Genomic DNA, 14,965 nt, shown 5'->3' with positions numbered 1-14,965 from the left:
TGAAAAGAAAGGCAGGGCTTGTTATAAGATATAAAATAATTTTGCATGCACCTTTTTTTATTTCTATATCATGAGCTTATTGAAATATGTTCTGCCTTAACAATATATCAACACATTTATATAAACATACATATATATAAAGCTATAAGTTGTTATATTTTCATTCTAAAACATGTTTTAAATTAAATTAAAAAACAATTGCTATATAATTAAAAAATATATAACACATATTTATATAATACTTTTATTTATTTTATTTTTTCTACAATTATATATATGCAAGCATATTTGGTTTTATATATTATATTGTGTATTTTTTCATTTATATATTTATCTTTTTTCCTTTTTAAATATATATTTATAACACAAAATAATGTTTAACACATATATGTGAACAAATTATCGTAATATATATCATCGTTTATTTTTTTTTGATAACCCTCCCATAAGACAATCCTTATAAAAGGAATTAAAAAAATAAAACATAAACAAAAAACAAAACATATATATACACACACTTATTTAAAATGAAGAAGTGTACCATTTTAGTTGTTGCATCCCTTTTATTAGTTGATTCCCTACTTCCAGGATATGGGCAAAATAAAAATGTCCAAGCCCAAAGGAACTTAAACGAGGTATGTTACAATAAGGAAACTGATAATAAATTGTATCAAATGCTTAACTCGGAAAATGAAAAACTATCCAACCGAAATATAGTCAACAGAGTACTTGCCGATAGACCCGACGATCCACTCGATAGACCCGGTGATAAACCCGAGGATAAACCCGAGGATAAACCCGGTGATAAACCCGAGGATAAACCCGGCGACAAACCTGGGGACAAACCTGGTGACAAACCCGGCGACAAACCTGGCGATAAACCCGAGGATAAGCCCGGTGACAAACCCGGTGACAAACCCGAGGATAAACCTGGCGACAAACCCGGCGACAAACCTGGTGACAAACCCGGTGACAAACCCGCCGATAAACCCGCCGATAAACCCGCCGATAAACCCGCTGATAAACCCGCCGATAAACCCGCCGATAAACCCGACGAGAACAAAGATGCGAAAAAAGAGCCTCAACATAAATTGAAACAACCAGGAGGTCAAGGGGGACAAGGAGTACAAGGAGATCAAGGGGGACAAGGAGTACAAGGAGATCAAGGGGGACAAGGAGTACAAGGAGATCAAGGGGGACAAGGAGTACAAGGCGATCAAGGGGGACAAGGAGTACAAGGCGATCAAGGGGGACAAGGAGTACAAGGCGATCAAGGGGGACAAGGAGTACAAGGCGATCAAGGGGGACAAGGAGTACAAGGCGATCAAGGGGGACAAGGAGTACAAGGAGATCAAGGGGGACAAGGGGGACAAGGGGGACAAGGAGCACAAGGGGCACAAGGTGGACAAGGGGGACAAGGAGTACAAGGAGATCAAGGAGGACAAGGGGGACAAGGAGGACAAGGGGGACAAGGAGGACAAGGAGGACAAGGGGGACAAGGAGATCAAGGAGCACAAGGGGCAGATGGAAACAGAGCACCAGTAGTACCAGCTGCACCAGGAGGAGGAGGTGGTAATAATAACAACCAGGGTGGACAGGGAAATCAACCAGGAAGAGGTGGCAATAATAACAATCAAGGAGGAGGTAATAACAATAACCAAGGAGGACAAGGAAATCAACCAGGAAGAGGTGGCAATAATAACAATCAAGGAGGAGGTAATAATAATAATCAAGGAGGAGGTAATAACAATCAAGGAGGAGGTAATAATAATAATCAAGGACCAGGAAATCAACCAGGAAGAGGTGGTAATAATAACAACCAAGGAGGAGGTAATAACAATCAAGGAGGCGGCAATAACAATAATAATAATGAAGAGGCTGTGATGCCAACTGCGGAGCACATAAAAGAATTCATTAATAAGATCAAAACCGAATTAACAGATGAATGGTCTCAATGTAGTGTAACATGTGGTACTGGTATAAGAATTAGAAAACGAGCAGGTGTAAATAAGCAACCAGAAAATTATTCCTTAGAGGATTTTGAAACTGAAGTTTGTAAAATGGATAAATGTTCAAGTATATTTAATATTGTAAGCAACTCATTAGGACTTGTAATATTATTAGTATTAGTATTCTTTAATTAAATAAGCATTACACATGACTATAAATATTTTATATACATAAGGTATGTGTAGACCTTATTTTTTTTATTGTGAACTTTTCCATATTTATTACGATTATTTTTATATGTGTATATATTTAATATGTAATTCAAAAGAAAAATGAAATAATAGAAATCTTATTATATTTATAACATAAATTAAAAAAGCAAATATATATGTATTACAAAATTTCCTTTTTTGGTTTATTGTTTTTGTGTTTATTATATATGTAGTTAACTTTTGACGATATAGAAACTTTATTTTTGAGAACATATTTTTTATGAATTAGAATAATAATAATTATTAAGATTTATTTAGGAACCTATATAATTTAAAACATTATTTAAGGGTACCCCCAAAATATTTTTTGTTGTGTATGCCTTTGAAGCATTTATGTAGTTATCAAAATTACTTATTGTGGAAAATTTTAAATAAATATAAAAGTTGCTAAAATGAAAATATGTCCAAACGATAATTTATCGGGGTGTATAAGATCTTCATAATACAAAAATACAATATTTGTTATTTCTTTGTTGAGAATGTTATATATTTTTTTTTTGCTAGCTTTTTAAAAAAAAAAAAATAAAAAAAATATGTAAAACCTCGGTCATATTAATTTATGTAAATAATTTTTTTCTATTATGAATTGGTCATATAAGTAGATCCCCAAAAACATAAACCAATATCTTTAAAATATGATTCAAAAAAGGGTGTACATAAATATGTATAAACATAGATAGTTAAAATCTCTTATTTTATAAGTGAAATTTCGCCTATTTTAAATTGTTATATGAAATTGCAATAGTATGAGTATTGGTTAATTTCCCCTAATATATTATACATTGCAGCATTTTTTGTAAAATCTAGCCATATCAAATAAAAAAAATAAAAAATTATGAACAAAATATACTTTTTATATGTGTAAATAATTCAAACTAGCTATTTTGTGTCTTTTTCAATAAAAATAGATGACTTGTGCATAATTTTTTAAAATGATAATAAAAAACAGATTGGCTATTTTTTCACCTTTAAGCAAAGTTGTAATGGGCACGAATGGTAACTTATTTCGATTTGTGAGTGCTCAAAAAGGGAAATTTAGCAGCCCATCAGAAACTAAGAAAGAAGAAACACAGGAAAATATGATAAATAATAATATCACTGACTTTAAGGACTTTGAAAAGACAGAAATATATCAGGTTAATACAAACTAAGGAAAGGACAAACAGTTCACTTCCTAAACTATCCCATAAATGCATATTATATATTAAATTTGTAAATATATGTTTGGTTTATTTTTTGAATGCAGGATTTAAAAACAAAGATCAAAGATATTCTTGAGAAAGAAAAGATAGTTTTATTTATGAAAGGAACACCTGAGCAACCTTTGTGTGGATTTAGTGCAAGCGTAATAATTTATTACATTTTTCATTTCATTGGATATTTTTAAATGCACACAATTTAGAATATATATTAACATTTTACATTATTTCTCTTTCTTTTATATGGCTATATTTATAAACAGGTAGTTCAAATACTAAACAAAGTAAATGTGAAAGATTACGTTTATATTGATGTAATGAAGAACAGAAATTTACGGGAAGCTATAAAAATATATAGCAATTGGCCATACATTCCTCATTTATATGTAAAAAATAATTTCATTGGGGGTTGTGATATCGTTTCCGATTTATACAACAAAGGAGAATTAGAAACCATTGTTAAATAATTCATTATACTATTTGAAATATATTTTTTTTGTATAATATACAAAATATTAGAACTTATATATATATATTATTTCCCAAGATTAAAGCGAATTAACAACATTTGGGCAATGCCCGTTAAGGGGTTATATACCCTTTAGCATTCGTTCCTTTTAGTAAAGGAAAATTATTCTATACCCACATTTGTGCATATATATGTATACCCATATTTCTATACACAGGCATGCGTAATAATATGTTTACATATTTAATATTTTGGTAGTATATGCTAATGATTTTACTATATATTTGAAAAATATATGTATAATTAACAGTGCTATAAATTATATTTTTTTAAAAAACAGTTTAAAGTTTTGTTCATAGATCTTATATGGTATTTTTGTATTATTAGTGCGGCCTATGGATATATAATATATACATAGTATCGCCAAATTGTAAATAAATATTTAACGAGTAAAAATATAAAAATCGCTTATTTATATATAGAATATATGTAACATTAAAAAATGTATATTCGTATATCAGGTTTAGTAAACTGCTCCTTTCTTCTTTTTGTCAGCACCCATTTCGAATGTTTTACATCTCTTCAAGGTTTGAAATCTCTTTTTTTTGCATTTTGTACATTCCTAAGATGAAAGAAAAATAATAGATATAATATAAATTATGTATTTGTAAAAATTATAGCAAAACGAATAAATGCTGGATAATAGCAGGCATATATTTTATACAGAATGAGATAGATATGCTACATTTATTGTATACTTGGCTATATACACATTTTAATATTATTATAATTGCTTACCAATTTAAGTACAATCTTTTTAGTCGTTTTGGCTTTTTTTTTAAAAACGGGTTTTGTTTGACCTCCAAAACCTTTTTGTTTCATATCGTATCTTCTTCTTCCTAAGGATGCCAATCTTTCTTTTCCTTTTTTATATTGGCTGACTTTATGCATAGTATGCTTTTTGCATTTGTTACTGCAATAGGTTTTTCTTGTTTTTGGAACATTAACCATTTTGAATAAATTTTTAATTACAATTAATAAGTTAATAAAATGTTAATTATTAAATAATAATTATTATTTCTATGGCTTATTTATTATATTTAATAATATAATAATTTAATGTATTTTTTTTATTTATGTTGTTTTATTATTATTTCTTAAAACATAAACAATAAAAATATATAAAATATTTTTATTTATATTGCAATGCTTATATTTTTAATTCGTTAAAATTTTGTATATTAATTGGTATTTGTATTATTATTTTATTTATCTTATGCTTATATTTATTTATAAATAGGTAAAGGTATTTATTAAATATCCTCGGCTTTTTCAGGTATATATAATAATAGAATTATTGTATATAGTGGCAATATATAAATGTTTAGCAGTATAAAAAAATCGTAAAATATATTTATGTATATATATGCAATTACATAATAAGCGAAAATGCCAATTTAAATATGCCAAGAATATTGTGCTTTTATTTTCCCCTTTGGAGGCCAAAGTGGGCTTTTAATTTTTTTCCGGATCATAAAGGCAATTTGCATATACCAAAAAAAATTATTATGGCTATATATAATGCCTAAGAAAAAAATGTTGCAAAAACATAAATATTTTCATCTTTTAAAATGTAAATAAATTTAAGAATATTCTTAAAAATTTTTTAAAATAATATTTTTATTTTTTTGCATTTATGGCTTGTAACATTTAGAAAATTAGGTACAATATGTCATGCTTATATATATGCAAATAGCGTGTAGGCAATTTTGATGACCTGTGAAATATATTATTTTGTTGTATTCTCTGACTAGTAAATAGTGATATATTTATATATAGGACAGGGGAAATATGTAAATTTAAGTATTGAAAAGTTATTAGGAAAAAATTAATTGCATATTATGGAAATGTATATGCATATAAAAAGGAAAATTAAAATGAGTTTTTAAAAAGTTTTTTTGATATTGTATATATGTTAGTATTACAAACACACAATAAAATTAAGTACAATGTAAGTTTAAATGGTTTAAGCAAATATAATAAAAATAAAAAACAAAAAAGAAAAGTAATACGCTAAAAATGTAGCAACATTGTGGACAGAAATACCAACTATATTGCCAAAAAATGTTACTTTATTTTTTTCTTTCGATTTTATTATACATATTTAATTACGTGTTTTACAAAAAAAAATCATTAATTTATCAAAAAAAAAGTATACTGAATTATGGAAACGTTTAAATACGTTTGCTCCTTCATTTCCCTCACAAACAAGTTTTTTTATATTTTTATAAGTATCATATGGTAGAATTATTAATTTTTTTTTATTGTTTTTAGCTGAAATATAAGGATTATACATGTACATATTTAAAAGTATATTATTTACTTTAATATAATTTTTACATTCATATTTTTTTAACTCATGAAAATATTCATTTTTAGCATTAACATAATGATAATCAAATTGTATTTGTAAGGTTGTAGACACATTTTTTATTTTATTTACGTTATCTCTATCAAATTTATAATAATTTGTTTCCTCTTGAATTATATCCTTTTCTCCTATCTTATTTTTATTTATATCTTTTTCTACTGTTTTACCTGACTTGTTCATAATTAATGTGTTTATTGTATTGATATTCTCTTTACAATCAAAAATAGTCGAATTATTGGTAGGTATTGATGTAGTACTATTATTGCCACTTATACTATTTATATATGATGATATAAATTGCTCAAAATTGAGAACAATGAAATTTAATTTGTTTTTTAGTATGGCATTTTCCTTTTTAATTAATTTATTTTCCTTTACATATTCATTTAATATTTGACATAAAGTGCTATTGGTTATTTGAAAATTTTTATTTTTTTCTAAATTGTCAATTAGTTCTATTAAATCGTTTTCAATGGGTGAGACTGGATATACATTTTGGTTTGCATAATTATGTTCTTTAAAATAATTAAAAAAAATGTTACTTAAGCTATTTTGTTTATTTGTAAAGAGACTATCATTATGTATGTTATCATTTTCGGTATTATTACCCACTTTTAGATCATCTTTAAATAAGTTACTTTCATTTTTTTCACATTCTATACATGAAATATCCCCTTGATTAGAATTGCTTAAATTATAATTTTGAAAAGTTAGCTGGCTTTCTTCAGGTGTGTCTTTTTGTATATTCACTTCCTCACCAACATTTGTGTTAGCATCGATTAAGAGACGCTTCAAACTGTCAGTGGACGATTTTTGCAATTTTAAAAAGGGAATAATATATAAAATAAACTTTTCTTTGTTTTCTTTAGTAATATATTCATGAGTTAACTGAATAAGTTTTGAAACACACACATTTAGATCTTCTGAATAAATATTAAAAAATTTATGAACAGTTAATATAATTATGATTTTATTTGCACACTTGTTAATAAAATTTGTAAAATATTCTTGTGGGTTAATATTTTTTTCAATATATTGGTTAATTAAATAAAATGTTAAATAAAAATTATGATTTATATGATTAAGAAATTCTAAATTTGTGATATATTTTTTTGATAAAAAGTAAACATAACATAATTTATTCAAAAGGTGTAAATAATAATTATTTTGTTCGTTTGTGTAGGAGACGTCGTTGGAATTTTTGCCATTCTTAAGGTTATAGCATGTATTATTATTGAAACATTCCATAAATATATTTAGTATTGTATTATACAAATCGGGTGATGTATTATTAATATCATTATGAAAAAGTTTTATAAAATTATAAATAGTTATATATTGTAGATAAATATATTTTTTGTTATACGTTTCCAAATTTGAATTTAAAATATTATAATGTTTTAAAAAATGATTAAGAATTATACTTTTTATTTGAGAATTATTCTGAAAATAGGCATCATTAAATATGTATGACATGTACATAGCAATATTTTTCTGACTTGTGCAGGATAAAAAATCACTACTAAAAGATTTTGATATTGCATAATAATTTGAAAACGCTAATACGATTTCATTACCAAATAGGTTTATATTTTTTTTAATCATATTAATTATTTTTGTATTTTTTATATCTTCATTTTGTCTTTTTATAAAATGATCATTTGCAGTTATTACATTTTCCATCGAATTTTTGGATGCACATTTTTTTATATTGCTTGTTAATAAATATTTAATATTACTTATTAATGAAATAATTTTCAAAAAAGTTTTTACTCCCTCTTTGTTTTTAGACGCTAAATCTTTTAAGCACGTATTATTGTACTTTAAATTTTTTAGCATATTAAAAGAAAAGTTGAGAAAAAGTAAAAAGTTATTTTTTTTTTCTGAACATTCATATTTATTAGGGATATCAATGTCCGTTCCCTTTGAATTTTCCAATTTATCAATATGTAGATCTTTCAAAAATGGTGCTTTTGAATCTATGAGACTATCTAAATTAAGAACTTTTTTATTTTGTATATGTAGTAGTGTATTTATTGCTTCCAACACATATTGTTCATCAGTCAAAACATTTCTATGGGTCACATATTTTATCTTTTTAACGATAATAGTTACTAGTATTATACAATATTGTGCCCAAAATTTATTATTATCAATACTTTGATTTAAAGGAACAAATGTGTTACTCAAGCATTCTGTATTTAGGGAATGTAACATAATTTTTTTTTCATTCTCTATTTCAGTAGCTGAGTTTGTAGAAGATATTTCTGCATAATATTTGTTAATATGATTCCAAGTAAAATTTTCTTTTTGTATATAAAAATAATTATTTTCTATTTTGTTTACAAAATCATTTGAAATGTCTTCTTCATGTGCGCTAGGCAAATATAATGAATGGATATGAAATGGGAGAATCTGATTTATTGTGTTTAGCAAATTAACTGAATATGTATAATTATAATGATGTTTATATTTATAAAAAGATTTTAGTAGTGTATTTAAAATAAAATCAATAAATTTTATATTTTTATTTATGTCGACTATTAAAATGGTTAACATATCTAATAAGTCTAAATAAATTTTATGAAAATCTAATTTGTTCATTGTTGTGGTTGTTTCTTTGCTTTTAAAGTTTGAGAAAATTTTATCTATTTGTACACACAAATTATTTAAAATAAAATTTGTCATATCATCAGAGAGGGAAGCAGAAATGAGCCCATAGGCCTCCCCCCCATCAGTGCTATCATAATTGGTTGGTGTATTGGTCACATTTTTGATAGCATTAGTGTGAATATGAAAAAATGATATCAAAGCATAAATGTCTAGATTATTAATTTGCTTAAATAGTTCCGATGTATTTTCTTTTTTAAATTGTAGCCGTATGTCAGGTAAAATTATATTTATATATTTATTTGGGATTTGTAGATAAAACAAATATTCATTTTTATGTATGGATATATTACTTTTAATTATTTGATCAGGGTATAATGGTATTACATTTTTATATTTTGTTAAAATGTTTTGTAAAATTGAATTATTTGTTTTGTGGATTATACGTAAAACATTTTTTAATTGTGAATATATAACAGGATTGACAATGATATCATAGGTTCTACTTTCTTTGTTATAGAAGATGCTTTGTTTATTAGTAGTATGTTTCCCTTTTTGATGCTCTATCTGATTTGTAAAAGTATGGGGAGCATCCCTTTCGTTCATATAATCTTTAAGAAGATTAAAATTTTTGAAATGAACTATAGCATATTTCCATTTTGTGTAATAATTATTTTGTATTAAATAGTAGCCTAAAATAATATTATGAACATATATGTTAATTATTTGTTTCCCTTTTGTATTACCAATATTAACAATCTTGTTGCAAGCATATTTCGAAAACTTTTGCATATTTATGTCATTTTATTTAGTATGCCCTTGTTGTCTCTGTTTTTTTTCTTTTCAATTTTAGATTGTAATTTTGTTAAAATAGAAAGTGAACTTGCTTATTTCAATTTCCATCCAAGAGGCATGATCTTAAAAAAGTTCGAAATATTTTTTTTTTTTTTTCACATTTTTTATATGGGCATATGTACCCTATATCCTTAATATATGACTTAAATTTATTTGAAAAAATATAGCAATAAAATATGCATAAAAAATTTATTTATTTATTTATTTATTTATTTATTTATAGATAATTGTTAAAAAATAATTATTTAAATTAAAAGCAAACAGAAATGTGCACAAAATTATATTTATGTGTGCTCATCAAATTTAAAAAAACAAAAAAAAAGTCTATCAAAGGGAACATTTCCAGTTGTTTTACTTTGTACAGTAGTTTGGCATGCATACCTTGTTTTCACAATTTTCACAATTTTCATTATTTTCACTATGCAATATAGGAGATAAAAAATTGAAAAATAAAAAAAAGGGGAAGGACAAACTTATAGGTATATTAAAAATTCTTTATATTTTTTTTCATCCGTTTTTTGGCATTATCCAAATTGTTAATAATATTATAAAGAACGCCATTTTATTATCCCGCATTTTGTGTGTTAGTAATTTTATTTGTTCTACTACAATTTGTGAGAGCATATAATTTTATTTTTTATATTAAAGGGAAAATATTTGCACACACATTTGTTGTGCTATACTTAGCTATGTTAATGTAAATGGAATGAACAATGTATACCTTATTTAATTTATTTTAAAATTTAGATAGTCTTTTATTTAATTTAGTACAATCATTTGTTTATGTTTAAAAGTTTTATGTAAGGAAGTAAAACAAGGATAGCAGCATATGTAGCCTTTCCAATTTGTATGCACAATTTATCTCTTTTAATATGGTGTGGAAAAGTACATATGATTGGGAGTAAAATGGTTTAGCCGACCATGCTTATGAACAAACGTATTTAAGGAAGGCATAGGAGGGCAGAGAAAGGGAAAGATACGACCACATACGATCACATACGATTGCATACTATTTAAAAGAGTGCCGAGTACTATGGAAAGGTGTAAGAATTATGCTGTCTCCGTAAAATGCGGAAATAAAATCCGGTTTTATGTACATAAACAAATAAAAAGAATATCACCAATTGTGGCTTTTAATAAATAATAATTTTTTTATAAAGCATTGGGTTTTAATTGTTATGAAAATATATAATATGTGTGTATTATAATTTATTAAAAAATATTTATTTTTATTTAGAAAGGTAGCACACTCTTTTAATGTCATTTTTTTTAATTCAAAATGGAAAATAGTTAATTTTGTTACTTTAAGTAAAAACATAATTTTTAAAAATAATAATGTTGCGTGTTTTGATAAAACAAGAATGATTAAGTACAGTTTGTGTTATATGGTTTTACAAAAATATTTATTCGCTCTAATTCAGCAAAAGTTTTATTCTTTATTTTTGTGGACTTGTTTGTATATAATTGGGAAAATTGTTGGAAAAGTACAAAAAAATAAAGCAGTTACATAATTTATATTTTTTCATTTTTATAGCAAAATTAAACTTTGGAAAAATTCAATAAAACATTTTTTACTCTAATATTTTTATATATTATGCAAATTTTTTTAAATCATTGGAATTGCAAATTTTAAAAGGCATAACATCCTTTTTAAATAATGAATTTTGCCAAGAAATAGTGTAATAATTTTTATATACATATTATGCATTATATAATTTATATATTTTTTAATACAATTCGAATTGCTAGGCTGTTTACGAAATGTATTAACCTGTGCAATTTTTGACCATGGGCGATTAAAATAGCACGCAAAAATAATAATATAATATGTATAATATAATAAAATATGTATAATATAATAAAATATATATATGAATAAACATTATAATTCGCTCCTCTGTAAAATATATTTTTACATACGGCAATGAAGGTAAAAATATATGAGTTATGTACTGCCCAGCAACCTATAAATATATGCATAATATATATTATTATACTTATTAAATATATCATACGAAAAAATAAAAAATTGCTTTATTATTAATAACAATATAGTAGTAAAAAATTCTCTATATATTTAGAATTTTACTTATTTTATAGTATTCGTATATTTATATATATAATTGGATATTTATGAATAATATTTTTATTTTAGTGTATAAGTATAATAGTAGTAGTAAAATTAATTTTTATTTATTGTTTTTATTTTATAAAATTTGTATATTTGTATAGTTAGTGAAGAATTTTACATTTCAAAAGTTATAATACATATATATTTTAAAAAATCTTTAAATGAAAATATATAAAAAGAAAGAACTTTTTTAATATCACAAAATATTTTACATTGTTTCGTAATAGTTTTAACAGGATATACAATTTTTTAAAAAAAAAAAAAAAAAAAAAAAAAAAATATAGCTATATTTTTACTAAAATATATATATTATCCCAAAGCTGCTTTATCATACATATACAATTTTTATGTATTCATGATATTATACGTGCCCAGATTTGGCAAACTGTTTGAAGAATTTTCGCATATATCACAGGACTAGTTTTATTTCCCCTTCTTAATTGAGAACGCTTTGGGACTGATTATATTTATGTATGTGTCTAGGAAAATTATTTTATTTTTTTTAATAAGTTGTATAGAATGGTGGAAAAAAAAACTGATAATAACAGAGTGAAAGATAATTATTTGTATTATAGAAATTAAAATTTTATGTACATACATAAATAGATAAGTCACGTACAGAATAATTATATACAACAGTTAATTATATACATACATATATACATATTTGAAATAATGAAGAAGCTGTTATACCGAACCGACGAAGAAACAGTTGTCTATGACAATGTATTAGAGGGATTGTATTCATTATATAAAACATATATTTTAGAATTAGAAAATGAATTTAATTATTATCATTTTTATAAACCACTTCTTACAAGTGGTGACTTCTTATCAAAGCCTATGATTTTATTGCTAGGACAATATTCAACAGGAAAAACAACATTTATCAAACATTTAATAGAGAAGGAATATTGTGGTATGCGAATAGGACCAGAACCAACTACTGATAAATTTGTTGCAGTAATGTATAGCGAGAAAGAACAATTAATACCTGGTAATGCGTTAGTTAGTGATATTACGAAACCTTTTTCACAATTAGAAAGTTTTGGTAATAGCTTTTTATCAAAATTAGAATGTTCAAATACAAATAGTGATGTATTAAAATCATTAACAATTATTGATACCCCTGGTGTATTAAGTGGAATCAAGCAAATAAGTCGAGGGTATGACTTTGAAAAAGTTATATATTGGTTTGCCCAAAGGGTTGACTTAATTTTATTAATTTTTGATGCCCATAAATTAGATATTTCCGATGAATTTCGAAGATGTATACAAGCAATAAAAGGACAAGATTCTAAAATACGTATTATTTTAAATAAAGCAGATACTATAAATACACAACAATTAATGAGAGTTTACGGTTCATTAATGTGGTCCTTAGGTATTGTTATAAATACACCTGAAGTAAATAGAGTTTATATAGGATCTTTTTGGGATCGAAAATTAATGTTTGATGAAAATAGAAGTATATTTGAAGATGAAGCTTCGGATTTATATAAAGAGCTTTCAAAAATTCCAAGAAATTCAACTATGATACGATTAAATGATTTTATAAAACGTTGTAGAACATTAAAAGTTCATATTTATTTATTAACACATTTAAGACAGAAATTACCTTATTTTAGAAAAGATTATATAAAAGGAAGATTAATAAAATCTTTAGAAAAAATATATGAAGAAGTTGCAAGGGAAAATAATTTACCGCTTGGTGATTTTCCACCTGTTCAATTTATGAAAGAAAAATTACATGATATTGATTGGTTGAAAATTCCAAAATTAGATCTTAAAAAAATTGAAAAAATAAATAAAGTATTAAATGTACATATACCACAATTATTAGAAATGATTCCAAAGGAATCTGCTACCATTGATATGACAAAGCTTGGAACTAATGAAGGTACAATTGTTGATAATAAATTAACACCATTTTTAGAATTAACTTCTGGTGAAATACCATTATGGGTTAAACAAAAATATTTATTAAGCCCTATAGATACTTCAAAATATTCCGACGATTTCTACAAGCTTGGTCCAAATGATTATGGAAAAATATCAGGGGAACAAGTAAAACCGGATTTAATTAAAAGTAAATTACCAAGTTCAGTTCTTCATAAAATATGGAATTTAGCTGATATTACAAAAGATGGATATCTTGATCTTTTCGAGTATTCATTAGCTAGACATTTTATTGAAATGAAAGTTGAAGGATTTGATTTACCCGCCAAAGTTCCTAAAGATATGCTAAATTCCCATGAGTACTAAACGGGAGTTACAAATAAAAATGAAAATTTAATTTTTTATGTGGAAAAATACGTTTAACTTATGTACTTTATGCACAAATGCATAATTAGCCTTGGTAATAAACAAGGGGCTATAAATTGATTTGGATAAGGGAAGTGTAAATTATATATACTACCATATTTTTCCTGGTTAATTTTGTATATATTTTTCCATATATAATATTTCCATATATGTAATATATATGTTGCATTTTTTTTTTTTACGTATACATATTTCGCATACAATTTGACTTTATATTTTTTAAATACATAATAATAAATATTTGTTGAATTTTTAAAAAATTACATATTTATGTTTTAATATTATATATTCCATAAATTTTTAATATTTTAAGCTTGCCTGAAATTTTTAACCCCTTTTTATACATTAGTTCGGTGCGTACATATAACACGCATATGTGTGCATTTTATACTTTTTATATTCTGATGTTGTTCTACTTTGTTTCTTTTCGATATTACATATATATTTTTATTTTTTTGTTCTTTATGTGTAATACAACTAAATAAATTGATTTGTAAAAGTAATTTTCTTTTTTTTACTTCGACACGGAAATAAGATAGCAATAACGACTTATGCTATATCACCATATGCAATATTTTGTATGGAAACCAGGAAATTAACATCTTTTTCCTGACATAGCAAGGTAATGTGTATGCTATAAAAAGTGTGTAGCTTTAAGTTTTTTTTTTTTTTTTTAAAAGGCCTAAAGTTTATACATTTTAGCTATCTAGCTATTTTTAACCA

At 25.0% G+C, this 14,965-nt stretch overlaps 5 protein-coding genes across 5 annotated transcripts; 3 read left to right on the top strand and 2 right to left on the bottom strand.

Moving 5' to 3' along the window:
- Window positions 1-527: 527 nt before the first annotated feature.
- Window positions 528-2,144, top strand: PCHAS_0404100 (circumsporozoite (CS) protein, putative; the record flags this gene model as incomplete). Its single annotated transcript, XM_737206.2, has 1 exon — window positions 528-2,144. The coding sequence occupies one exon, from the start codon at window positions 528-530 to the stop codon at window positions 2,142-2,144; it is 1,617 nt and encodes a 538-aa protein (XP_742299.2).
- A 1,010-nt stretch (window positions 2,145-3,154) lies between these two features.
- Window positions 3,155-3,888, top strand: PCHAS_0404000 (1-cys-glutaredoxin-like protein-1, putative; the record flags this gene model as incomplete). Its single annotated transcript, XM_737207.1, has 3 exons — window positions 3,155-3,358; window positions 3,469-3,567; window positions 3,685-3,888. The coding sequence occupies 3 exons, from the start codon at window positions 3,155-3,157 to the stop codon at window positions 3,886-3,888; spliced, it is 507 nt and encodes a 168-aa protein (XP_742300.1).
- A 525-nt stretch (window positions 3,889-4,413) lies between these two features.
- PCHAS_0403900 (60S ribosomal protein L44, putative) lies at window positions 4,414-4,901 on the bottom strand (the record flags this gene model as incomplete). Its single annotated transcript, XM_731209.1, has 2 exons — window positions 4,414-4,512; window positions 4,689-4,901. 2 exons carry the CDS (start codon window positions 4,899-4,901, stop codon window positions 4,414-4,416), a joined length of 312 nt encoding a protein of 103 aa, XP_736302.1.
- Window positions 4,902-6,054: 1,153 nt separating this feature from the next.
- PCHAS_0403800 (conserved Plasmodium protein, unknown function) lies at window positions 6,055-9,723 on the bottom strand (the record flags this gene model as incomplete). Its single annotated transcript, XM_739781.2, has 1 exon — window positions 6,055-9,723. One exon carries the CDS (start codon window positions 9,721-9,723, stop codon window positions 6,055-6,057), a length of 3,669 nt encoding a protein of 1,222 aa, XP_744874.2.
- A 2,869-nt stretch (window positions 9,724-12,592) lies between these two features.
- PCHAS_0403700 (EH domain-containing protein, putative) lies at window positions 12,593-14,182 on the top strand (the record flags this gene model as incomplete). The annotated part of the gene is made up of 1 exon (XM_734170.2): window positions 12,593-14,182. The coding sequence occupies one exon, from the start codon at window positions 12,593-12,595 to the stop codon at window positions 14,180-14,182; it is 1,590 nt and encodes a 529-aa protein (XP_739263.2).
- Window positions 14,183-14,965: the final 783 nt, after the last annotated feature.

The sequence above is a fragment of the Plasmodium chabaudi genome, assembly GCF_900002335.3.
Source record: "Plasmodium chabaudi chabaudi strain AS genome assembly, chromosome: 4".
NCBI lineage: Eukaryota > Apicomplexa > Aconoidasida > Haemosporida > Plasmodiidae > Plasmodium > Plasmodium chabaudi.
Note: the sequence above shows the minus strand (reverse complement) of the source record. Positions and strands in the feature narration are given on the sequence as shown.